At 45.3% G+C, this 27,943-nt stretch overlaps 1 protein-coding gene across 1 annotated transcript in view; it reads left to right on the forward strand.

The window, feature by feature from the left end:
- Positions 1-27,943, forward strand: part of LOC126094817 (bumetanide-sensitive sodium-(potassium)-chloride cotransporter-like) — a 275,910-nt gene that overhangs the window by 31,495 nt on the left and 216,472 nt on the right. The window contains exon 2 of the mRNA XM_049909392.1: positions 4,391-4,544. Within this exon, the coding sequence (XP_049765349.1) occupies positions 4,391-4,544 (154 nt within the window). The remainder of the gene's footprint in view (positions 1-4,390; positions 4,545-27,943) is intronic.

Raw genomic sequence — 27,943 nt, forward strand, 5'->3', positions numbered from 1 at the left:
AATGATTCCTTTGGAAGAAATGGCGGCCCAGACCAGTACTTTTTGAGGATGCAGGGACGATGGGACTGCAACATGGGGCTTTTCGGTTCCCCATATGCGCCAGTTCTGTTTATTGACAAAGCCATCCAGGTAAAAATAAGCTTCGTCAGTAAACCAAATGCTGCCCACATGCATATCGCCGTCATCAATCCTGTGCACTATATCGTTAGCGAATGTCTCTCGTGCAGCAATGGTAGCGGTGCTGAGGGGTTGCCGCATTTGAATTTTGTATGGATGGAGGTGTAAACTCTGGCGCATGAGACGATACGTGGACGTTGGCGTCATTTGGACCGCAGCTGCAACACGGCGAACGGAAACCCGAGGCCGCTGTTGGATCACCTGCTGCACTAGCTGCGCGTTGCCCTCTGTGGTTGCCGTACGCGGTCACCCTACCTTTCCAGTATGTTCATCCGTCACATTCCCAGTCCGTTGAAATTTTTCAAACAGATCCTTTATTGCATCGCTTTTCGGTCCTTTGGTTACATTAAACCTCCGTTGAAAACTTCGTCTTGTTGCAACAACACTGTGTTCTAGGCGGTGGAATTCCAACACCAGAAAAATCCTCTGTTCTAAGGAATAAACCATGTTGTCTACAGCACACTTGCACGTTGTGAACAGCACACGCTTACAGCAGAAAGACGACGTACAGAATGGCGCACCCACAGACTGCGTTGTCTTCTATATCGTTCACATCACTTGCAGCGCCATCTGTTGTTGAAAATTGTAACTACTGTAATTCGAAAGTTTGTCTGCCTGAAAATGTACTGTTGTCCCAAGCATATTGCAACAAACGGTGTATTTCTATCGCTGCTCGTTTAGTTTTTATTGCCGTTTCAAATATACCGGTCATTTTTGAAACACCCTGTATGTTCCTTGTGGGATAATTCCTAATGTTATACAGTCTCTGTGTACAAACTTATAAATAAAGAGTGACTACTCAACAATAGGTGTTAAATGATGATAAATCAAATGCTCTTATCTGTCAATTGAAATAAATTCTGGTCATGTGTAAAGGCTGCCTGTGGCAAGCATGGATCTTGGAAATGGTAACTGAGCACCACACCAGTGCTTATGAATGTAACTACAGTGAAATAATGTATGAAATGTCTTGCTACAGAAGACACTGCAGGTTGTCTAAGATCTTGGGTCATCAATAGGTTTAGAAGTAATGAAGGGTGTGCCCTGCTCACTCTGTTTTTCTTTCCCCCTCTCTCCAGATTATGCATCTATAATGAAGGATGTGAGAAAAATATGCACAAATGTTTAGAAGTGGATAGTATTTCAGTATGGCAGAAGGGTTGACAACTTGCCTTAAGTATTGACAAATGTATAATTGTGCATGTCATAAAACCCAAAACATTGCATTTTGTGACCAGAGTATAAATGCCACAATCAGAATGAGTCACCTCATTTAAATACCTGGGTCCAACAACTTGGAGATATAAAATGGAATTGGGGGCTGTACCAATTGCAACAATCATTGACAAACAGTGCAGAAATCCAACGAAGGTCACTATCAATTGATGGCAATAAGGAAAAGTGCAACATTCAGAATGGAGTTCTGAGGGGTGTCATTCTCTTGGACATATGGGGAGCAGAGCGACATACCAGTTCTAACCCAAAATGATTGGTGGGATGAATACTGATGAATAAAAACTGGTGGCAGCCTTGAGAGGCCGATTCATGGAGAGTGAGTAAAATTTGAAGGTGCCAAGCAGTGTCATGTGTCTTATATAGGTTGAAAAAGAGTGCAATGAGATGGTGGCATTTAGAAAAATCCCTTCAGATTGCCTTTCCAACCTAACTGGATGGTTAGTTGTGAATTGTCCCTCCTGTAAATCATAGGGGCAGAAAATGTTGCATTATTCGAGAATCTTGCATAATCTTTGGGCTACCATCCTTCCAGCAGTTTGCAAAGAACACTGGTGAGGTTAATAGGTTGGTAGCTGTGATGAAATTTTGTCCTGGTTTAAAGAGGAGGTTGATACTGTCTCCCCATTGTGAAGGGAAATCACCTTCTAGAAAGATTTGGTTGAAACCCTGAATAGATGGAATCTGAGTCACATTCAGATGGTGGAGCATAGACACACTTTTTAGATAGATATTTGAAAATTGTGTACTTGAACACAGTTATCTCCTTGATTGCTTTTATAGCACCAGGAGACTTGTTTTATAGTCTAATACCAATGGTGTTCATGTTTTTTGTTATGACTTCCTTCTTTTATTACATGGAAGTTGTTATATATTCTTGCCTTGTATTATGGAATTCAGAATTAATATTCAGTTTATTTTTATTTAATTTTAGGCTAGTTAGTTACATTTTAAATGTACAAGGCAAAGGAAGTGAGGCATCAGAACATACTGCACAACATGTTGTACCTGACTTCAATGTCTGCTTTGCAGCTTATACCATCCCATCTGGATCCTCCCATCACTTCTTTTCCTGAAATGTGTAGGTGGTAAATCTCTCTGCAATGTGCCCTCCATTTCCCCCTAACATCCCCAGCCACAACCTTAACTTTCTAAACTTTCTGGGCTATACCTGCCTTTATCCCCTTTCCTTCTGCCTCTCCAGCCTCCCGCACTTCACCAATTCTCACAGGCTCTGTCGAATCCAGCCTAGTCATCAAATGTTCAAATGTCGAATCCTGCATAATCGTCAAGTGTGGGGTGTCTTGGAAACCTGCTTTCTCGGATCGCTATACAACATTCAAACAAATTGTATTAATGAATTTTATTACAAAATGAACAAATACAATACTTAACTGTGTGTTACACAGATGTGTTACAAGTAAAGGGCAACAGACAAAATAATAGTTTTTTCAGTATAGATAATGCTACATAGTACAAATGAAATGACTAGTCTTGAAGCTACTCTTGAATTGGCCACAATCAGCCAGGCGCAGTACTTATGTTCTCTTTGTACAGGGGCCATTGCTATCGCATTGTCATCCTGAAGAGGGGTTGGTCAGCGTGCGATTGGCCGACTTCTTCTCACAGCCTCCTCTTATCTATCGTTCCTGATTGGCGTGCCGGCATTTGATGCCATAACAGGTTCACATGCATAATTCTTACCCATTCTTTTTTTTTCTCATGTGTTCCTTCACCTTAAACACAGCTCTCATGACCCTGCAGCTAGCAGCCCACCATCCAGTCTTCTCCGCATCCCCGCGTGCCTCCACAGGCAGCACTACATCAACAATTCCCACCTCTACACCACTGTCCCTCCCCATTCCCACCTTTCACCTTTTCTGTTATCCTGAGGGGCTTAAAACACACTTCAGAGTGTGTGTGTTGTAAGCTTGGGGGCCCCAGACAATTGCAGTACTTCATCTTTCCCTGTGCTGCAGTATTGGCCTGTCAGTCAGTTTCCCCGTTGACAATCTAGCTTGTGTGTAGAACTTAAGTTTTAGCTTTTCCCACTATTTTACTTGTGTTTGGTCCTACCCAGCATGGTAGCTAGTACATATGGGAAAGACGTATTCATCAGATACTTGGTACCCAAACAGTAGTAGCCCCCAGACTACACAGAGAATGCACTGTTGATGCCACGGCTGTTACTTCCCCATACATACCAATGAGTAAGTGCCTGTCTCTTAAGAGCACCAGGATTCTTAGCAATGGCCAATAAATGGGCTGTGGCCATCAAGCCAGGTCACTGGTGATTTCGTGCTTGGCTATGATGGAGCCACAGCCTTTGCTGCACCTAAAGCAAAAACAAACATGCAAAGAATATCTGCCTTTTGAATTTTATGGCATAGAGACCCAGTAACCATATATTCTTAAAGCATGAAGTGATTATTGTTTGAACTGTAGCAGCTGATCTTAGTGGGGTCACTTAATTATTTGTGGGAATAAGTAACAAGTGTCTGTAATATGATGCTTAGTACTGGATCATGTCATCTGTTTGAGAGTGGGCTCCATTGGTTCTAGCAAGTTTTTCGAATCTGTCTCAAACGAAGACACTAAATACTGAATAAAGTGGATAATGAAGAAGCTGAGTGCACAGTGGGTGACACTTTTTTTGACCTAAACATGTCTGTGGAAGTTTGAAATATTGTTTGGAAAAGTCCAAACATTATTGAAAGGACTTCTGGTGCTGAACTATCGAGGATTAACTCATTATTCAACCCAGTTTTAATCCATTTGTGTACAATTTTGTCCCTTTGATCAATTTTAGTAATAAAAATGACTATAAATGGAGAAAAATTAATATATATAGAGGTCAGGATTTATCTGTGACTTACTATACTCTTTCTGCAATTAATCAAGTAATCATTTCCAAACAGTTGCTGAAGTATGGCAAACTGACACAAGATATTCTTTAAAATATCTTTCTTTTACTTTACAGGGAATAGAACAATTTGTTGGTGCCTCAACCGAAGACATGAAAGTTCCAGTTAAATTTGGATGGATTCAAGGAGTCCTGGTTCGCAATCTTCTCAGCATTTGGGGAATAATGTTGTTTCTGCGCCTTTCATGGGTTGTAGGCCAAGCAGGGATTCGTAAGTCTGTGACTAGAATACTATTTTTTTCCATTAAAACAATTTGTTTGGCGGTGTATCCCTTATGGTAACAAGTTTCACAGTTCTGAGCAGTAGCACCTGCTTTACTATTAATGTTAGCATGCTTCAAACAATGAAAAATAGTGTCTGTACCTTACATGTCCTTAAGACAACAAACAAAAATATTAATAGAAAACTTTCCATTATGAAAAATCTTCCCCGCTTTTCAGCCAACAGTTACTGAGATGATTTATTTGTATCAGTGAATGTGTCAAATTAATATTGTATGCTTACTCATTTAAGGTAATCATTTGTGCATATATACATAATGATGGCACTGTCTTTTTTTCATATACAATAGGGAAACTCTGAATCCATTTATTCTGGTAATTTATAAGACCAGTTACTGTGACATACTACTACTCTCTGGGGACCTTATACTTCCATTGTGTATGGAAACATATTTAATGTGGAACGGGGGACAGCAAAAAAGACAAGTCAGAAAATAAAAAATATAGAAAGCTATAATGGAGTGAAGAAGGAAGTGGTTACTGTCAATAAATGCTGAAATGGAAGAAATTAAAATAAATTAAGGCCAGGTGGTTGGTGAGAAGCTGACGACTCCATTATCCTCCCAGCAGAGAAAGGATCTACCACTGTGGTACTTGACCAACAGGAGTTTGTTAATAATGTCTATGCCAGCTGTCTGACACCTCTACATACAGCATCTGCCATACAGATCCCATCCCTGTGATCCAAACTGGCCTGCAGTCCCACCTAAAAACCTCAGGCCCCTCACAAGGACTTACACCTCAATCCATAGAACTTCTTATCCCACACAAACCATGCACCCCCACATTTTACCTTTTCCCTAAGATCCATGAACCTAATCATCCTGGCCGTCCTATAGTTTCTGGCTTTAAAGCACCCACCAAACATATATCAGCCTTAGTTGATCAGCATGTGCAACCCATAGTGCAAAGACTCAGATCCTATATTAGAGATACTAACCATTTCCTAGATCATTTGAAATCTGTGCCTGTCCCAGTCCCACGACACACATTGCTTGTCGCCAATGATGCCATCTCCCTCTATACCAACCTCCTCCAAGCACATGGTCTGTCTGCTGCTGAACATTTCCCTCATCTCCCTCCCCCCCCCCCCACCTCCCCCACCACCACCACCACCACCCCCCCTCAAGTGAGCTTACCACTCTTTGGCAGGTTCGTGCTTGGCTACCATGGGGCCCAGCCTTTGCAGCACTTTTCCCCTTCCGTGCTGCACGTCTGTCCTCTTGCTGTTCTTTTTCTGCTCCCTTTGGGAACATGTCTAGGATGTTATTGGGAATGTTCTGAATTGTCTGTCACTGATGTAAGAATAGTTTCACCTTTGTTTTTTGCTCCCTTTTCCTTTCTTTGTTACCCTTCTCCTCTCGTTTCTCCACTTCAGTGATTGAGGTTCCTCTTTTTCTTCTTCCTCCCTGTCCACTCCTGAAGGCCAGCCCATGCGTCTGGCGCATAACAGGTCACTGGGTAACACATAATTCCCAGCCCCGAGTCAACAGGGTAGAGTTCACACATACCACCTGGTGCAGGCCACGCTCAGGGAGGGGTGATTGCCTGAGCTGCAACCTTCCCAAATTGCCGATTGGTCCTTCTGTCAGATGTTTGGGAGGTGTGACCGGAGGCGTGAACAATCATCTAAGGCAAGTGCGCCACCTTGTGAAGGGTGCCTCCAGTTGGAAGGAGCACATCATCGGAGATGCTGGCAAACTTGAGGGATCTTCTCGCAATGAGCCAATCATCTTCCCATCTCCCCATTGTATCAACGGCAATGGCAGCCACGTCACATCCTCTCGGTATTGTCCCATGTATCTTGACGAGTGGGCTGTCCAAGAGATTTGCGTGAAGGAAAAAGTGCCTCACCCAGTAGCTCGCAAATTACTGGCTAGTTGCAAACCCTGTGTTCTCCCGTCTGGTGCGTATAGTTCTGTTCTTGTTGCCCCTCGCTCCATGAAGGGTGTGGCCACACAGACATGTGACGTCAAGTTCAGCTCTGAGGTTGTGAATCACCCAGTGTACAAGTAGCATCACCATCCCCCCATCCCACTGTGCAACAAACTGTCAAACTCTCGCCTCAAGGGGCGAAGCCACCACCTACACAACCAGTAGGGAGGAAAGGACAGAAGGAGTATTCCCATGAGGACTTCTTCTGTCCTTGCAGCCAAACAATACCTGAGTCTTCCTCTAACTGGAAAGGCTCAAAGAAGTCCACCAAAGGCAAATGGTCTTCTCCTTCGCTGACTGAAGACTACGTCGCCACGTAGTACCTTAGCCCGGCCAGCCTCTGTCTCGCCGGTGCACACCACCAACCATTTTTCAACGTTGGATTTCATGGACCGACCGCACAGGCATGCCGATGCTTCTGTGGACCCCATGGAGGAGGATCCTCCTGCTTCTGTGCCCTGTAGTGGCGACTCTATACCGGCTGTCACTCGGCAACCATCTAGTTGACACCCCTACATCTCTTCCTCCTCATGACTGTCCTCCAACAGAACATTCGCAGCCTTTGGTCCCACAAAGAAGATATATGGCTGCTTTTAGCATTGCAGCATCCACTTGTACTCTGCCTAGAGGTAATGGAATTTGGCCCTCATGACCACATTGAGCTTTCACATTACTTCTGATTCGTTTAGACTTTCCCGCTGAGGTTGGCATTCCATCTCATGGGGGCATCGTGCGCACTCATACAGGATGACATTCGTAGTCAGCCCATCTCCCTGACTACCTTTCTTCAAGCTGTTGCAGTTCACCTTTTCCTTCCCTGCCTGACTTTTTCCCTATGTACCGTTTATGTACTTCCATCCTTCGATGTCACCACGGCAGACTTCCTTCAGCTTATTGGGCAGCTACCTGCCCCATTTTTGCTACTCGGTGACTTAAATGCTCATCATCCCCTTTGGGGTTCTCGCAGGACCTGCCAGAGAGTTCCCCTCATAGCTGACCTTCTTAACCAACTTAACCTCTTCTGCCTTAATGCTGGAGCACCCACTTCCCTTTCTGTCTCCTCACACACCTATTCCCATTTGGACCTATCCTTTTGCACTGCCCAGCTTGCCCATCATCTTGAGTGCTCCATTCTTCATGACACCTACTCGAGTGACCATTTCCCATTTGCTCTCCATTTGCTGACTGCTCCCCCACCTGCGTGCACACCCAAATGGCAGCTTACTAAGGTTGACTGGCAGCTTTACTCCTCCCTGGCGACCTTCAGAGAAAAAGATTTCCCCAGTTGTTATGACCAGATGGACTAATCAACCTTCATTGCCCTTACTGCTGCAGAATGTTCCATTCCTCTTCCACATCATGTCCCAGTCCCTTGGAGGACTGAGGTATGCCACAATGAAATTTGTGCACGGAGATGTGCTCTCTGTGTTTTTAATCATCATCCTACGATGGCAAACTGCATTCGTTATAAACAGATGCGAGCAAAGTGTCATTGCATTCTTCGAGATAGCAAACGAGCTAGCTGGATTTCATTCATTAGTTCTTTTAACAGTTACACCCCTTCCTCCGTCATGTGGGCCAACCTCCGACGGCTCTGTGGGATCAAGATCCATTTCCCCATTTCTGGCCTCACAGTAGCAGATGATGTCATTGTGGACCCTATTGCTATCTCCAACACCTTGGGCCACCATTTTGTGGAAGTTTCGAGTTCTTCCCACTATCACTGTGCCTTCCGCCATCAAAAACGAGCAGAGGCGGCTCGGGTGATACTCTTCTCTTCTCCGAATCATGAGTGCTACAGTGCTACCTTTACTAAGAGGGAGCTCGAGCACACTCTCAGTTCATCCCTATCCTCCGCCCCAGGGCTGGACACCATCCACATTCAGATGTGCCCTCAGCACAGATGTAACATCATTTCCCGGACGCTGGCGTCGAGCCACTGTCATATCCATACCTAAGCCGGTAAGGACAAAAACTTTACCAGCTGCATTTGCAAGGTGATGGAACGTATGATTCATGCCCAGCTGGTATGGTGGCTAGAGTCTTGCAATTTACTGACAAATGCACAGTGTGGATTTCGAGCACAGCATTCTGCAGTTGACCATCTTGTTACTTTGCACCCACGTCATGAATTGTTTTCTGTGGAAATCCCTGACTGTGGCAGTGTTTTTCGATTTGGAAAAGGCCTAAGACACCTGCTGGAGAAATGGTATCCTCACTACTCTTTCCATGTGGGGCTTCTGTGGCTGCCTGCCCTGTTCCCTTCATGCATTTTTACAAGATAGAGTTTTCAAGGTGCATGTGGGTTCTACCCTGTCACACCTTTATCCAGTAAAATGGTGTGCTTTTGGGTTCTGTCCTGAGTGTCATCTTCTTTGCTATCGCCATAAACCCTATCATGGTCTGTCTCCGACCAGGCATCTCCAGCTCCCTATTTGCCGACGATTTTGCCATCTATTGCAGTTCTCCAATTACGAGTCTCACTGAGCAGCATTGTCAGTGGTGTCTTGATCATCTTTACTCCTGGAGCATCGACAATAGCTTTCGCTTTTCGACTGAAAAAGCCACCTGTATCAATTTCTGGCAAAGCAAGTGGTTTCTGCCACCATCTTTACATCGTGGGCCTGTTGCCCTTCTGTTCATTGAAACCATGAAATTCTTGGGGACTTATGCTCAATAGGAAACACTCTTGGTGCTCTCATGTATCTCACTGTAGGCGGTTCCTCAGTGTCCTACATGTCCTCAATGGTGCTTCCTGGGGTGCTGATCAAACAACCCTCTTCCGTTTGTACTGGTCCCTTGTCCATCCGAAACTCAATTATGGGTGCACACCCCTCCCTCTTACGCCATCTCAACACTATCCACCATTTGGCCATGGGCACCTTTTACACCAGCACTGTTGAGAGTTAGTATTCTGAAGCTGCTGAACTACCCCTGTCCTACCACCGTGACTTCCTCCTCAGCAGGTATGCATGCCGTTCGTCTGCTATGCGTGGCCACCCATCCTATGCCTCCTTCTTTGATGATTCCTTTGATCATCAGTATGGAGCTTGTCCTTCTTCTCTGTTACCTCCTGGACTCTGCTTTTGGCACTTGCTACAGCAGCTTAACTTCACACTAGCTGCACCTTTCCCTGTGGGTGTGAACCCTTCAGCACCTTGGCTTCATGAAGTGGCCCATGTTAACCTTGGCCTTCATTCGCTTCCTAAGGACAGTACTCCAGACTCGGTCTATCACCTTCAGTTTCATGACCTTCGCATGGAACTTCACGATAGTACCTTTGTGTACACTGATGGCTCTCGGACTGACTGTGGGGTCGAGTGTGCCTTCGTCATTGAAACCCATGTCTTTTGATATCTGCTTCCGGCACACTCCTCAGTATTTACAACCGAGCTCTTTGCCTTGTATCAGGCCATGGAGTACATCAGGCAACATAGCATTTTAAATTGTGTCCTCTGCTCAGATTGCCGCTAATTTACTATCTAATGAATTAAGTACATTTTCACTGTAAATGTAAATAGCTTTCTCTGTATCGGAACCCTTAAGAAGTCCAAACTGTGTCCTGGGTAACATATTATTTGCAGTCAGATGTTTAAGGAGATGCTTGAACACAACCTTCCCAAATATTTTTGAGAAAGCCAGCAAAAGTGAAATTGGTCGATAGTTTGATGTTATTTCTTTATCCCATTTCTTGTAGAGAGGCTCAACTTCAGCACATTTTAGTGCCTGGAAACAATCCGTTGATAAGAGATAAATTACACAAATAACTTAAGATAGAACTCAACTCACATTAGCACTCTTTGATTAACTTTGTTGATATGTTATCATACCCACTGGAATAGTTAAATTTTAAGGATTTTCTGATGGATGCTATTTCTTTGTGAGACACAAGTGTCATTGCCATTTTACTGAAGTTATTTTTAAAGATTGGTCTCAGACACTCCATTGCACTGACCACCAAACCTGATAACCCCAAGCAGTCAGTAACAGAAATGAAGACTTGTTTAAGAGGTTTGAAACACTACATGCACTTGTTACCAAAGTCTCATTTATTTTTAGAGCTATCTGTTCCTCTTCCTTTTTGGCCCCCACCTGTCTCTGTCTTCACTATATCCCATACAGTTTTTATTTTGTTGCCTGTTTTAATTATCTTTTTCTCATAATAAACCTGCTTCGATTTCTGGACTCTTTGCTTCAATATTTTGCTGTATTCTTTGTAATGTATTACAATTCTAACATCAGAGCTGTTCCTAGATAGTAGATACAGTCTCCTTTTTGTCCCACATGATATCTTTATTCCTTCCGTAATCCACTGTTTATTTTTTGACTCTGTGTGATTTGAGTTACCTTTAGGGGAAAACAATTTTCAAAAGTGTAGGTAACTTTATTAATGAATGCTTTGTATTTTCCGTTTGAGTCAGAAGTATTGTAAACATCTATCCAGTTCATGTCTTTGAGCAATTTCCTGAATTTCTCAATTTTTGATTTATGTATTACTCTCCTGTAATCAGATTTAATAGATTTTTTATCCTGACAAGTTTCAACATTTTACACAATTTGTTGCATGTCATGATCAGATAGCCCATTTTCTGTTGGTTTTGTGATATGACATTTTTTCCCCAGATTTGTCTACAAAGATATGTCTCAGAGTATTTACATGTCCTAGTAGAAAAATTCACAGTAGGAACTCAATTGAATGATAGTGTTACTGATTGCAATAATTGTTTACTGACAGAGCTTTTCAATAAATCCACATTAAAATCACCAGCAACCACTATTCCTTGTTTTTTACCATTAGATGGGACAGCAGAGCTTCCAGATTTTTTATGAAATAGGTAAAATTTCCTGAAGGTGATCTGTATATATATCTATTATAAAGGACTTATTATGGAATACTATTTCTGTTGCACAAGCTTCTAAGTGCTGCTCTGAGCAAAATTTATTAATATCAGTATTCTTGAAATCAAAACAGTTTCTGAAAAATGTGGCAACTCCTCCTTTGTCCATATTTTCTCTACAGATGGAAGAAGATAACTTGAATCCTATAACATTTAACATATCCATACCAGTGATCACATGATGATCAGAGAGGCAGATTATATCAATTGGTTTTCCCAACTCTAATTATTCAACAGAAATAATCAACTCATTAAGCTTACCCCTTAGTCCTCAGATATTCTGATGATGCAACAACGATAACTGATTTTGTGTATTGGCTGAATTATAACTGGATGAACCTAATTTTTCTGCCAATTTTTGAGTGTCTCTAATTTCAATCAGAGGCTGTCTGCACGCACCTTAAGTTATTTGCTATTAGCCCAGACAGTTTTCCCTTCTCTTTCCTGGTGAGGTGAAGGTCATGCCTAGTATAGTCCCACCTGCTGATAGTCAACAGGAGTCATACTGATGAGACTCCATATCTGATCCAAGCAGCCATTCCACCTCTAAATTAACTCATCTAACAGAAGAGTTCAAATGAGGTCAGTCATGGCACCTCAGACCAGAAACAAGCCCAACACCAGGATGTATCGTTGCTAAAGCTATCTTTACCAGGTCACCCTCAATTGGATAATTAGCATTCCTATCTATGCTGTTACACATTCACAACCATACTGTCTCAGAATGTCCTATTCCTATTTCTTCTATAACCTGTTGTCACTTCCCACCTCTCTCTTCCCTTCTCTCCTCTTAACCTTTCCAGATCTTGTTTCGCTTTATCTAGTTCTGCCTGAAGGACAGCAATCTTCTCGTCCTGTTTTATTATCTTTCTATCTCTACAGCAAATCCTGCAGAACTAATGAACCTTGTTTATTTCCCCAATTCCCACGTCACTACAGTCACACACAAAAAAGAAACAACAAAAAATCTCGCACCACACCCTGGAACTAACAATCCTGTGGCAAGTCATACACTTCTCGCTCATGACAAACAAATTTTAGCTTTAGTCTAAGTTTTGGCCTAAAGTTAGGATACTAATTCAAATTTTTGTGCAAAAGAAAAACAATATAACCTGTATTGTTTACTTGAGGAAACAAAAAGTAAACAAAGAACTGAGCCTACACTATATAAACTTTTCACTTATTTCAGAACTTTTGACTTTGGCTACTTATTAGAGAATCAAATGGATAGCATATAAGAATACGCTAACAATACAGACTTTACTTTACTGAAATAATCACATAACTTACAGTATATCACAACGTTAACAAATCCTAGTCCAAACTTTTGTGCCTATGAAATGTTTTCTTTTTTCAAAAAATAAGCAAAAAAGTGAAACCTTCAATTGATAGCTTACAATAGGTATTAATTTACTTAATTATGATGTAATATTACCTTAATTGTTATTACTCAATTAAGGTTCTATAGCAAAATAAATTTGATCTTGTTGTGTAGTATGAGAACATGTCTGTTTATTTCAAGGACAGTAAAGTTGCTCAACATTTTAAGGAGAAAGAAGTTGCTTTAAAAGATTATCTGCACAGATAATTTTACTTCAGTTATTGAGTGATTGCTTTTCTGAATTACTCTTTCACATTACCATTCTTCACAGCAGCTTTTTTATAACTATTGAAACAAGTTATGCCAGCAGAAGCTAAGAATGATGACACTATTCTGTCCATTGATTTCATGTGTAATAATGCATACCTTCCATGAATAAACTGAACCATTGCTCACTATTACCATACCACTGAATATAATACTTCCAAACTCATAATAACTTGTGTAAACTGTAGAAATAATTAGGTGTGATGAAACCATTCCACAAAAACCCGAATAATGGCTCTCTGCTCACATTCTAGCACAAACTCTCCACAGTTCCTGTTTCTTTTCACACAGTCCCCTGCTTGCCACTATTAATGCCACCTCCCTGTATACTGACATTCGTAATGCCCATGGACTAGGCACTATTGAATGCTACTTTTGTCAACACCCAACAAATTCTAAATCTAAACTTCCTTCTTGGTCAACATGAAAAACTGTATCCTCTCCCACAATTACTTCCCCATTGAAGGCATCGCCTACGAGCAAATCCGGGCATGGCAGTGGGCACTCGCATGGCACTGTCCCATGCCAACCTACTCGAGGGTCATCTAGAGGAATCCTTCATAACTACCCATAATCCCAAACCTGACATGTTTCAGATTCACTGATGACATTGTGATCTGGTTGAGGGTCCACTTTCCTACAGAACATAAACACCTTCTCCCCCATTCACTTCACCTGGTCCTCCTCAACCCAACAAGCAAATGATTTCCTTCTCAAAGATGGCTTCATCGGTACCTCCATCAATGTCAAACCTATGAACCATCAGGAAGATCTCCCCTTCAACGGCTGCCACCCATTCCATACCAGGAAGTTCCTTCCATAGAACCTAGCCAACCATGGCAGTCGCATCTATAGTGATGAGTAGTTCCTATCAAAATACATAAAGGGTCTCACTGAGGTGTTCACAGATCATAATTAACCTCCCAACCCTGTACAGAAATAGACCTCTGATGTCTTATCTCTCCAGTCACCCATTACCTCCCAAAGTCCCACCATCTTGACACAGAGCAGCATTTCTCTTGTGACACAGTACCATCCAGAACTGGAGCAATCTAAATCACATTGTCTGACAGAGTTTTGACTACCTCTCGTCGTGCTCTGAAATGAGAAATCTCCTACCCACTATCCTTCCCAACCCTCCCACAGTGGTATTCCTCACCCACTGAACTGACTCAATATCCTGTTTTCGTATGTCCATCCTTTTTCTGGAGGCCTTGGGGCCCATGACCGTTTGCTACTGTAAAAAAATGAAATGCTTACAGCAATCAGTATGGTCTTATTTATTTTATTTTGTAGCTATCACTTTCAGTGCTTCAATGTGCCATCTTCGGGCCATGAAGGGGTTGACATGATCCCTATATATACACACCACGTCAGTCACCAACATAAATGGTTATGCAGACTATCTGTAAACTTCGGGGTCAGCACTCCAGCCATCAACTGCCAACTCTAGTCAATATTCTCATCCATCCCCCTCCAGTTCAGTACTTCTACTCAGAGAGAGAAACATTTTTTCTGTCTGTTGCTATGTCTACTGACATACAAGTGAAAGAGAAAATACATATGCCTCAAGGACAAACAGCATGATATAAATACATTGCCTGACAAAAAAAGTGAAGCACCCAGAAGACATGATTGGATTTCTATGCAACTTCGTACATGTACACACTATTGGCATGTCTGTAAATGATTAATAGTTTGAATTCTCTGAGACAGGTAGAATGACCACCAGAGTGAATTAGTGTTTATATTTGGTGTTGCCAGGCCTGGTAGAGTATATAGGGGGTGTGAACAGTATCTGTTGTAGAGTGATCACTGTGAAATAGTGATTCCATGTGCTCATGTGTGTCAGTGTGATTAGCATGTGGCAAAGTTCAAAAGGGGTGCACTGTGGGTCTCCATTTGGCTGGCTGGTTGAATCATGCAATCTCCAGATTTTTGGATGCAACAGTGGTACGATGATGGATTGCTTGGGAATGTATGAGCAGGCATACTCATTGCTAAGGTTCCCGTTGACCACGCCTGACCTCCATGTAAGAGAAGAAGATGGGATTGTCTTACAGCAATTCTGACATTAATACAATTTATTTGTCTTAATTTCATGTCATTTTGTTCATAGCAAAAACAACCAACAAAATAACTAATTTATTATTCATGCTTTATACATTGAACTTTATTACTCACTGGACAGTTTTCAGACTACTAATGGTAATATTTTAATTACAAGAATATTCATGATTTATGTGAAATTTTCCATCAGCAAATAGCTGTTCATAAAGTATCTGCACAGAAATCAAATGGCAGTTATAAGAGTTGAGGGGCATGAAAGGGAAGCAATGGTTGGGAAGGGAGTGAGACAGGGTTGTAGCCTCTCTCCGGTGTTATTCAATCTGTATATTGACCAAGCAGCGAAAGAAACAAAAGAAAAATTCCGAGTACGTATTAAAATCCATGGAGAAGAAATAAAAACTTTGAGGTTCACCGATGACATTGTAATTCTGTCAGAGACAGCAAAGGACTTGGAAGAGCAGTTGAACGGAATGGATAGTGTCTTGAAAGGAGGATATAAGATGAACATCAGCAAAAGCAAAATGAGGATAATGGAATGTAGTTGAACTAAGTCGGGAGATGCTGAGGGTATTAGATTAGGAAATGAGACACTGAAAGTAGTAAAAGAGTTTTGCTATTTGGGGAGCAAAATAACTGATACTGGTCGAAGTAGAGAAGATATAAAATGTAGACTAGCAATGGCAAGGAAAGTGTTTCTGAAGAAGAAAAATTTAACATCGAGTATACATTTGTCAGGAAGTAATTTCTGAAAGTATTTGTATGGAGTGTAGCCATGAATGGAAGTGAAACATGGACGAGAAATAGTTTGGGCAAGAAGAGAATAGAAGCTTTTGAAATGTGGTGCTACAGAAGAATGCTGAAGATTAGATGGGTAGATCATATAACTAATGAGGAGGTATTGAATAGAATTGGGGAGAAGAGGAGTTTGTGGCACAACTTGACTAGAAAAAGGGATCGATTGGTAGGACATGTTATGAGGCATCAAGGGATCACCAATTTAGCATTGGAGGGCAGCATGGGGGGTAAAAATCGTAGAGGGAGAGCAAGAGATGAATACACCAAGCAGATTCAGAAGGATGTAGGTTGCAGTAGGTGCTGGGAGATGAAGAAGCTTGCACAGGATAGAGTAGCATGGAGAGCTGCATCAAACCAGTCTCAGGACTGAAGACAACAACAACAACAACAACAACAACAAAGTATCTGCTTGGTGGTAGCCCCCCTGACCACACTGTTGGTGTCTGAACAGGAAACTCTCCACACAAGCCAAGACGTATGTGCCTGTCAAGGCTGAGACATGGATTCTCTGGGAAATGGTTTACTTACTTCTGCTGGTGGCTGCAAGGTATCAGCAATCCCTTCAGATGGGAAAGATTATTATATTGTAGAGATATTTGACCTCACCATGTTTCCTTTTCTGGTTATGATGTGGGAAGAGGGACAAGCTAGACGTCTGGGTGCAAAATACCTCACCCAATACTTGGTCTGTACTTGCACTTGTAGGACCACTTTTACTGCAATGAAACCATTATTTTTTGTTGAAAACATTGAAGACAAATGTGAGGAAGTTGAGTCTCCGGGGAAAAGGCAAAACGTTTTGTTATTAATTAAAACTTCCTTTGTTGCCCAGTCTTCAGTTCTTCAGGTATGTGATTGTCTAGGTTATTTACCTGTGACCATTGTTCCACACAAGTTCGAACATTGTCCAGGTAATAATCTTCCATAGAGATCTTATGCTACAAATAGATGAGGGGCTTCAGACTTATCTGCAGCAGCAAGGTGTACATTTTATCAAACAGGTACAAAAAGAGTCGAAGAATAATCATATGGATACAGGCACCTTGATCTTAGCCATTGAAGGAAATGTCCCTCCATCAAGATCAAGGTCATTGTGTACAAGAGTCATGTGAAGCTTTATGTCCCCCTGCCTGTGAAGCACTTCATATGTTTACTCTTTAGGCATATGTCACCTCACTGCACAATGGATCCAAATTGCAGCAGCTGTGGACAACAACTCCACAAAGGTAGTCCTCATGGACATCCAACTTTGAATGTCGACTGACATATCATCATCATCCTCCATGTTTGCCCAGTTTTTAAGAAAGAATAGAAGATCCAGAAAAACAAATCTATTGACCACCTGTCATATACTGAGATGTGGAAGAAATATGAACACCTACATCCTGTGAATATGACAATCACACTAGCATTATGACCATCCCCCCCACCCCTCCAAATCAACCTGCCCCAAACCAGATCTTTCACCACCCTCCTCACCTGGGGTTCCCACAGTGTCTTCTTTGTGAACCACTTTCCTCATCCGGCTGGAGAGGTGTTCTCCTTCTTTGGTGTCTACCAGGTAACAGGGCTCCCTCTCAGTATCTCTTTCCCCAGCAACACCTAACTGGCGCCTCAATGCCAGACAGTGGTAGAAGTAGCCAAGGCCGGTGGGTCCCAGAGCTGCCTGCTCTAAAACAGTCCCCATGATCAATGCAAGTAGCCCCTTGAATGAACCTTGCCCTCTGAAGGTTGAGGAAGAGGAGGAGGAGGAGGCAGTGGCGGCTCCTCTCGTGTCCCCCCACCCCCCACCCCAAAATCACCGTACCCAGAGGTGGCACAAACCTCCACACAGTTTGATTTGGAGCCTGGCCACCACTCACCACACGATCATTCAGTGGACTTGTAATGGGTACTACTGTCACCTGCCAGAGTTATGACACCTTATTTCGTCTTCTACAGTGGTTTGCATTGCTCTCCAAGAAATGCAACTCACTGGTGACCATTTCCAAACACTCTGTTGTTACTGTACATTATACTGGAACCTGAAAAAGCATTGAAGGGGTCTGTACTTTTGTTCATATAGGCATAATTGGTGAATGGATTCCCCTTCTTACTTTGTTGGAGGCAATAGCAGTACGGGTGCAAACCACCTCAGTGTTTCCCATCTGCAATGTTTACCTACCCACATGTATGCCCTTACGTTGAATTGACCATATCAACCCAACAACTGCCCCCCCCCCCCTTTTTCTCCTGCTTGGGGACTTGAACATGTACCACCCCACATGGGGCAGTACTACTACTTCTGGAACGAGCCTTATAATTGACCAGCTTCACACGGATCATGAACTCTGACTACTCAATGATGATTCTCTGACCCACTTCACTAATCTTGTGGTTTCGCTACGTTGGTCCTACATGATGATCTGTGTGATAGTGATGGCTTCCTGATGATCCTGTCATTTTCTTGCCACAGCCAGACAGACCGACTACTGTCATGGACACTTCAGAGCCAAGCCAATTGGCCTTTGTATGCCTCTGCTGTTACATTTGCCACACCTGTCAGATGGTGTTGATGAGGTTGTTCAAAGCTTCTCAGATGCATTTATACATGTGCTGGAACTGCTATTATCTTTTCCACAGGTCCTCCAGCCCCTCCCCCTCCTTCACTGTCACCTGGTGTCATGGTGGACCATACACATTGCAGTAGCTGTTAAGGATCACTGCATAGCCCCGCAAAGATTCAAATGGAATCCTTCACAGACCTGCCCTATCAGTTTTAAGTGACTTGATGCTAAGGCTTGCTATTTAATCAGACACAGTAGGAAGGAACAATGTGGGAGCATCTCCCTGGGGATGTATGTCCCAGCTCAGGTGTGGGCCAAGCTCTGTGGTCTTATGGGCTGCCAACATTCAATAGGTTTTACAGGTCTTTTTCTACAGGGTCTTAGTATCAGTTCATTGCTTGTTGCAGCACACCTTGTGACCCGTTTAGTGACAGCAGCTGTGTCCTCTTCCTATTTGGCTATGGCTACCTTCCTACTGCTGAAGTGAAAAGTTGGGAACATCTTATTTTTCACTCCCCATGAAGCTGAATCCAATTATGAACCCTTTACTGACTGTGGACTACTTCATTCTCTTGCCTCATCCCAGACACAGTCCCGGGCCTTGGCTCAATTCAAAATTTAATGGCCTGAATGTTCCCCAAAGGAAACATCTCATCATGGTACTCAACTGTATTTGGCTCACAAGGTGCCTTTCCCTTGCAATGTCCTTAAGCCAAAATGCCCCCCCCCCCAAAACACACACACACACACACACACACACACACACACACACACACACACACACACACACACACACACGAGTCCAGGGGTTAGGATAGGCCCGAGGTATTCCTGCCTTCCGTAAGAGGCGACTGAAAGGAGTCTCACATGTCTCGGCCTTTATGTGTTGGTCCCCTGCCCTGTCACATTGCAGTCATGCTCATTCTCCATCTCTTAGGTGAGGATACATTCCTGGGTGTGGTTTCTGCCATGCACTATGCAGTGTCGCTTTCTGCGCCGACGGCACCATGGACTTCTTTGTGCCTGATATCTGGCATGGTAGCCAGTCGGTTGTGGTGGGTGTTGGTTGTAGCCCCCTGACAACACAGGGATCCCTCTGCTGATGCCTGCGCTGTTAACTCACGACATATGCCAAGGAGTAGATGCCTATCTTCCTGGGGCATTGGGACTCCCGGCAATGGCCATCCTGCCAGGTGGCCCTTGCTGTGGCTGGGTGACGCCCACGGGGAGGGCCCTTGGTTGGAGTAGGTGGCATCAGGGGGGATGACATGCAATGAAGCATCGTACATCATCTCTTGCTGGTGGTCAGCCACCAGCAGTCTCTAAGCGGTCGAGGTCTACCTTTAATGCTAAGAAATATGACCCCAATCATTCCTCTCCCTGGGCACTCTATGGGAGGAATGCCAGGCTAAGGATGGTAGCAAATATTATTCTCCCAGGTTCCTGGTATGTAAAAGAACTGAAGAGGAATCCTTTGTGTCCATTGAAGCCTCAGTCCTTTGTAGAGCATTTAGAGGACAAGTTAGGGGAGGTGGATGGCTTGTCCAAAATGCGGTCTGGGTCGGTCTTGATAAAAACAGCATCCTCTGCCCAGTTACGAGCATTACTCGCTTGTGACAAGCTGGGGGATGTTTCTGTTACTATCACACCCTATAAACACTTAAATATGCTCCAGAGTATTATCTTCCACAGGAATCTTCTTTTACAGTCCTATGGCAAGCTGCATGCCAACGTAGTGGTGAGGTGTTGTCTGGTGCATCCACTGGTGTTGGAGGGATAATCAGGTTGCCACCAGTGCCTTCATCTTGGCCTTAGAGGGTGACTCATAACCTGAGGTGGTGAAGTAAATGGTATACCACTGTGATGTCAAGCCATATATCCTTCCCCCAATGAGGTGCTTTAAGTGTTGGAAGTTTGGTCATATGTCTTCCCGCAGTACTTCCAGCCTCATATGTTGAGTTTGTGGTCGTCCATCCCATCTCAATACTCAATGTGCCCCGCCTTCCATGTTTGTCAACTGCAGAGAGCACCATTCCCCTTGCTCGCCGGACTGTAGGTTTCTACAGAAGGAAAGGAAAATAATGAAAAAAAAAGACCCTGGACTGCCTGACCTACACTGGGGCTAAAAGGAAATTTGAAAGGCTCCATCCCTGTTACAGCCCCATCCGTTGCACCAATTACAGTCAACTCTCAGAACCGTAAGACTATACCTGCCACCTTCCACCCCCCCCCCCCCCCCCCAGCCCCCCACCCAACCATTGGAGGGACGTCAGTCCCTATTTCTAAGCTGGAGAAGTGTAAGTCTTCTTTGGCTTCTCTCAATAGGAAGAAGCCACAGGTAGAGACTGAATCAAAGAACACTCCGAGCTAGAGCAACCCAAGGAACAGCGTGAGAAATTGAAACAAAAGACCCCCAAGAACAAGGAAGTTACGGTGGTACCCACACCACTGCTATCTACAAGCTCTGCGTCTGAGGATGAGGTGGAGATTCTGGCGTCCGCTGAGGACCTAGATGTCGCCGGACCCTCAGGCGCAATGGTTCTAGATTCTTGCTCTCCTTTGGTGGTGGTAGATGACCTGGCGGTGTAATCTGCCCCCTCAGTCCCTTCACATCTTTTTCGACCACAGACAATGTCATCCTCCAGTGAAATTGCAGCGGTTTTTTCCACCACCTTGCAGAGCTCAGACAGCTCCTCAGCCTCCACCCTTTCTTCTGCATTGCTCTCCAGGAAGCTTGGTTTCCGGCAATGCAAACCCCCACCCTCCGTGGCTATCTGGGTGGTTATAAGAATCTGGCAGCCTATGAGAGGGTATCTGGTGAAGTCTGTGTCTATGTCCTTAACTCTCTTTACGGTGAGTGTCCCTCCTCAAACACCTTCAGAGGCTGTTGCAGTTTGGGTGTGGACACTTCAGGCTGTTACTGTCTGCAGTCTCTCTATCTTCCACCAGATGGTGATGTCCCACAGCACGTATTGGCTGCACTGATAGCCCAGTTGACACCACCTTTCCTATTATTGGGCGACTTTGATGCCCATAACCCTTTGTGGGGTGGATTGGTAACAACAGGCCAAGGCACTGTTGTTGAGCTTGACCTTTCTCTTTTAAATGATGGTGCCTCCACACATTTGAGTGTGGCGCATGTCACATACTCAGCCATCGACCTTTTGGTCAGCAGCTCTGGCCTTCTATCGTTTGTCCAATGAAGTGTGCATGATGACTTGGGCAGTAGTGACCACTTTCCGATCTTCCTCTCACTGCCCTAGTGTCACTCACCTGGGCGCCTCCCCAGATGGGCTTTGAATAAGTCTGACTGGGACTCGTTTGTCACCATTGCCACTATTGAGCCTTTTTCTCACGACACCGTTGATGTGGTGGTTCACATGGTCACCACCGGCATCATTTCTGCAGCGGAATCTGCAATTCTCTGTTCCTCTGGGTCCCCTCGATAGTGGACTGAGCCTTGGTAGTCACCAGAGATCGCTGAGGTGATTCACGATCGCAGGCAGGCCCTCCAATGTCATAAGCAGCACCCATCACTAGATCACCTCATTGAATTTAAGCGGCTCTGTGCCTGAGCCTGACATCTTATTCGCTGATAGAAGCAGGAGTGCTGGGAAAGGTATGTCTCCACAATTGGCATCCATACCTGGTTTGGGCCAAGACTCTGGCTATCGGACCCCTGTCGGCATACCTAGGTTTTCCCTGAATCAAGCAGTCTGTACTGACTCAGACACATTGGAGAACGCTTAGCAGAGCATTATGCTCAGAGTTCTGCTTCCTGAAAGAGTGGTTGGAACATTGGAGCCTTTCATTGCATACACGCCACCCCAAATCGTTCTATGCCCCATTCAGTGATATGGCTCCCAGGACAGATCGCATCAACTATCAGATGCTCAAACACCTCTCGGCAAACTGCCAGCGACACCTCCTAGACCTTTTCAACTGTATCTTGATTGAGGGTGAGTTCCCATCACAATGGTGGGAAAGCATTGTCATCCCCATGTTGAAACCTGACAAGAACCCACTGGAGGTGGACAGCTACTGCCCCATGAGCCTCACCAATGTTCTGTGCAAGTTGCTCAAAGGCATGGTGAGCCAGAAATTGAGTTGGCTGCTTGAGTCTCAGGGCCTTAAGGCTCCGTCCTGGAGTGGGTTCCATAAGCGCCACTCTGCCACTGATAATCTGGTCTGCCTGGAGTCCGCCATCCGTATGGCATTTGCCCACTGTCAGCATCTGGTTGTTGTCTTTTTTGACATGCGGAAGGCATATGATACAACATGGCGACATCACATCCTCACCGAGCTTCATGGGTGGGGTCTTAGGGGCCCACTCCTGATTTTTATTCAAAATCGTCTGTCGCTTTGTTTCTTCTGTGTGCAAGTTGGTCCCTCCCATAGTTCTCCAGAGTCCAGGACAATGGGGGTCCTGCAAGGCTCTGTCTTGAGTGTCCACCTCTTTTTAGTTGCTATCAATGGGCTCGCTGCAGCTGTGGGAACATTCGTATTGGCTTCTTTGTATGCTGATGACTTTTGCCTGTACTATAACTCCACTGGCATTGCGGTTGCTGAACGGCAGCTGCAAGGTGCTATCCACAAGGCGCAGTCTTGGGCCGTATCGCACGGCTTCCAGTTTTCGGCCACCAAGACTTGCGTCATGCATTTCTGCCGGCATTACACTGTTCACCCTGAGCCATAGCTTTACTTGACTGTGAACCTCTTGCTGTGGTGGACACACATCAGTCCCTTCCCGCCTTTCTCAGCCATGGACACTGTCATCCTCCAATGGAACTGCAGCGGTTTCTTCCACCATCTTGCTGAGCTCCGACAACTTATCAGCCTTGCCCCTTCCTCTGCATTGCTCTTCAAGAAACTTGGTTTCCGGCAATGCGAATCCCAATTCTCCATGGCTATCAGGGTTACTGTAGGAACCGGGCAGCTTATGAAAGGGTATCTGGTGGTGTCTGCGTCTATGTCCTTCACTCGCTTCACAGCGAGTCTGTCCCTCTACAAACACCTTTAGAGGCTGTCGCTGTTCAGGTGTGGACGCCACAGGCTGTTACTATCTGCAGTCTTCATGTTGCACCAGGTGGTGATGTCCTGGCTGCGCTGATAGCCCAATTGCCGCCCCCCTTTCTGTTACTGGGCGACTTCAGCGCCCATAACCCTCTGTGGGGTGGATCAGTGGCGACAGGCCGAGGCGCTACCGTTGAACGTGTACTGGCACAGCTCGACCTTTCTCTCTTAAATGATGGTGCCTTCACACATTTCAGTGTGGCACATGGCACCTACTCAGCAATCGACCTTTCGATCATCTGCAGCCCTAGCCTCTTACCGTCTGTCCAATGGAGTGTGCATGACGACCTGTGTGGTAGTGACCACTTTCTGATCTTTCTGTCACTGCCACAGCGTCACTCTTCTGGGTGCCCTTGCAGATGGGCTATGAATTAGGCTGAGTGGGACTTGTTCTCCTCCATTGCCCCTATTGAGCCTCTTTCAAATGAAGCCATTGATGCGGTGGTTCACTCGGTCACCACCGGCATTGTTACTGCCACAGAATCTGCCATTCCCCTTTCTTCTGGGTCCCCTCGGCAAAGGACTGTGCCTTGGTGGTCGCCTGTGATCGCCAAGGTGATTAAAGATCATAGGCAGGCGCTCCAGCGTCACAAGTGGCATCCATCTAACACCATCACCTTTCAACGGCTCCATGCGCGGGCCCACCGCATCATTCGCCAACACAAGCAGGAGTGTTGGGAACGGTATGTCTCCACCATTGGCCTCCATATCTCTTCATCGCAGGTCTGAGCGAAGATTAGATGCCTCTATGGCTATGGGACCCCTGTCAGCGTCCCTGTGCTGTCACTGAATGGAACAGTTTGTACTGACCCCGACATCGTTGCAAACCGCTTAGCAGACCATTTTACTCTGTTCCGCTTCTGTGAATTATCCGCTGGCCTTCCGCTTCATTAAAGAGTGGTTGGAACGTCACAGCCTGTCATTTCACACCAGCCATCCTGAATCCTACAATGTCCCATTCGCTGAGTGGGAATTCCACAGTGCCCTAGCCGCTTGCCCTGATACAGCTCCTGGGCCAGATCGCATCAACTGTCAGTTGCTGAAACACATCTCAGTGGACTGCCAGCGACTCCTCCTCGACCTTTACAACCGTATCTGGGTCGAGGGTGAGTTTCCGTCACAATGGCAGGAAAGCATTGTTATCCCCGTTTTGAAGCCTGGCAAGAACTCATTGGAGATGGCCAACTACCGCCCCATTAGCCTCACCAACGTTCTTTGCAAGTTGCTCGAACGCATGGTGAGCCAGAGGTTGAGCTGGGTACTCAAGTCTCGGTGCCTTCTGGCTCCGTCTCAAGGTGGGTTCCGTAAAGGCCGCTCTGCCGCTGACAATCTGGTGAGCCTGAAGTCAGCCATCCGTACGGCCTTTGCCCGCCGTCAGCACCTCGTCGCTGTCTTTTTCAACATGCAGAAGGCGTACGATATGATGTGGCGCCATCACATCCTCTCTACGCTTCATGGTTGGGGTCTTCGTGGTCCACTGCGATTTTCCTACGAAATTTTCTGCCGCATCGTACCTTCTGCGTGCAAGTCGCGGCCTCCCATAGTTCCTCCCGAGTTCAGGAGAACGGGGTGCCACTGGGGTCTGTCCTAAGTGTCTGCCTGTTTTTAATTGCAATTAACAGGCTCACTGCGGCATGAGAACATCTGTCTCAGCTTCCTTGTATGCTGACGACTGCTGCCTCTACTATAGCTCCATTGGCATTGCAGCTGCTGAACGTCAGCTGCAGGACACTATCCGCAAGGCGCAGTCTTGGGCAGTAGTGCATGGCTTCCAGTTTTTGGCTGCCAAGACCTGCGTTATGCATTTCTGCCGGCAACGAATAGTTCACCCTGAGCCGCAGCTTAATCTTGCCAGCGAACTTCTTGCTCTGGTGGAGACACATAGGTTTTTGGGTGTGGTTTTTGATGCCTGGTTGACTTGGCTCCCACATATTTGGCAGCTTAAACAGATGTGTTGGCGGCATCTTAATGCTCTGCAATGCTTGAGCCACACCAGCTGGGGTGCTGACCGCTCTACCCTCTTATGGCTCTACGAGGCGTTAATCCAGTCCCATCTGGATTATGGGAGCCTGGCTTTTGGTTCAGCATCCCCATCTGCGTTGCAGGTGCTGGACCCAATCCTTCACAGCAGGATCCAACCTGCCACTGGTGCTTTCTGGACCAGCCCTGTGGACAGCATACTTACGGAGGCAGGTGTCCCTCCACTGCGGTTCCGGCGCCAACGTTTACTGGCAGCTTATGCTACGCATGTTTGTACCTTGCCCAGGCATCCTAATTATCGTCTTCTGTTCCCACAGTCGGTCGTCCATATCCCAGAATGTCGGCCCTGGTCGGGTTGTACGATCACGGTCCGCGTCAGACAGCTTCTCTCCAGGCTTCGGGTTTTCCCTCTTCCACCTCCTTTCCAGGCCCCTCTGCATACACCCCCGTGGTGTGTCCCTCGCCCTTGCCTTCGGCTCGAACTGGCACAGGGCCCGAAGGACTCGGTCCCTCCGGAGGCCTTTGCCACATATCAGGGCTCTGGCATTGTTTGCACTGACGGTTCGATGGTTGCTGGTCATGTCGGTTATGCTCCGACTCTAGGGGACCACTACGAACTACATTCATTGCCAGCTGGCTGCAGAGTTTTCACTGCTGAGCTGGTCGCCATCTTTCGTGCCCTAGAGTATATCCGCTCCTGCTCAGGTGAGTCCTTAATTATCTGTTGCGACTCCCGGAGCAGTTTACGAGCTATCGACCAGTGCTTCCCTCGCTCTCGTCTGGTGATGGCTGTCCAGGAGTCCCTCCATACTCTTGCCTGTTGCAGCCGCTCTGTGGTCTTTGTGTGGACCCCAGGCCATATTGGGATACCCGGCAATGAACATGTTGACAGCCTGGCCAAACAGGCCACCAGTAAACCACCTCTGGACATTAGCCTCCCGGAGACTGATTTGTGAGCGATCTTACACCGCAAAGTTTTTGAACTTTGGTACAATGAATGGCACAACCTGACCACGCCAAACAAACTCCGTCCTATCAAGGAGACAACGGACGTGTGGTGGTCATCCATGCGAGCCACTCGCAGGGACTTAGTAGTCCTTTGTCGACTCCGCATTGGCCACACCCGCTTGACACACAGCTGTTTACTGCGTCATGAGGACCCGCCTCTATGTCGCTGCAGGTCGGCTTTGACAGTGGTCCACATTTTGTTGGCCTGTCCCCTTTTAACTGTGCTCAGGCAGACGTTTGCACTGCCTGATATGCTCCCTGCCCTTTTAAAAGATGACACTGCTATGGCAGGCTTAGTTTTGTGTTTTATTTGGGCAGGGGGCTTTTATCCCTTAATCTAAGTGTTTGTCCTTTTTGTATTGATCCTGGCCTTTGGCCTACGATTTTAGTCTGAGTTTTTAGTGTGTTTCTCAGTGGTTGGCTTTTCCTTTTTTGTCTCTATGGTTGGCCAACCACTGTCACACTCTGTGTGATTTTGATTCCTTTTGTCTGGCCTCTAAGTCTAAGTTTTTCTTGTACTGTGTCGTCTGTCGTCTTTTCCATTGTCGTTTTTATTCTGTGTGGGTGTTTTTAAGTTTTGGAAAACGAGACCGATGACCATAGCAGTCTTGTCCCTTTAATCTCACAAACCAACCAACTTGATGATCTCTGTGATAATGACCATTTCCCACTGATCCTCTTGTTCCCTTCTTCGCCTCTCGATGATCCAGTTACCCCAGTGGGCTTTCCATCATGCCAATTGGCCTGTATATCCTTCCCAGGTTGTGTTTACACCTCCTTTGTCATGTTGTATTGAACTCATCTGTGATCTGTCCACTAAAATAATCTGCACTGCTGGCATTGCAGTTCCATTGACAGACTAGGTCCACAGTTAGCAAGTTCCGTGGTAAAGTGCAGCTATTGCCACAGATATCTGTGATCATCATTTCCCCTTGCGACATTTGAAGTGGCACCTGACCTCCGCCAGTCTTATTACTTTTAAGTGTCTTCATGCCAAAGCCCTTTACTTACAAGGGAATGCTCCAATAAGGCATGTTGAAAACTACCCTGACATTTTTTACACAGGAAGAAGACAACAAAAGAAATGCACTGCCAAAATTTTAGCTGCTAAGAGGCTGTTGTAAAAAACGTTGAAGTTAAACATTTTTGCCGCACAAAGAACAGGTTATAACAGCAGTTTGTACAGCCTTGCCTGCCAAGCACATGACTAGGCAAATCACTCGCGCAGCACTGTGTAGCGGAAATATCTGGAGTTCCCAGAAACCAATTTTCAGCACCTGAAACCTGGTTTACAATGGACCGAATTGAAGTGAACATGTGCGAATGAGCATTTGCAGAAAATTCACTACCGTTTGCTTGTATATGAGTAGAGTCG

This window comes from Schistocerca cancellata, chromosome 8 (genome assembly GCF_023864275.1).
Source record: "Schistocerca cancellata isolate TAMUIC-IGC-003103 chromosome 8, iqSchCanc2.1, whole genome shotgun sequence".
NCBI classification, from domain to species: domain Eukaryota; kingdom Metazoa; phylum Arthropoda; class Insecta; order Orthoptera; family Acrididae; genus Schistocerca; species Schistocerca cancellata.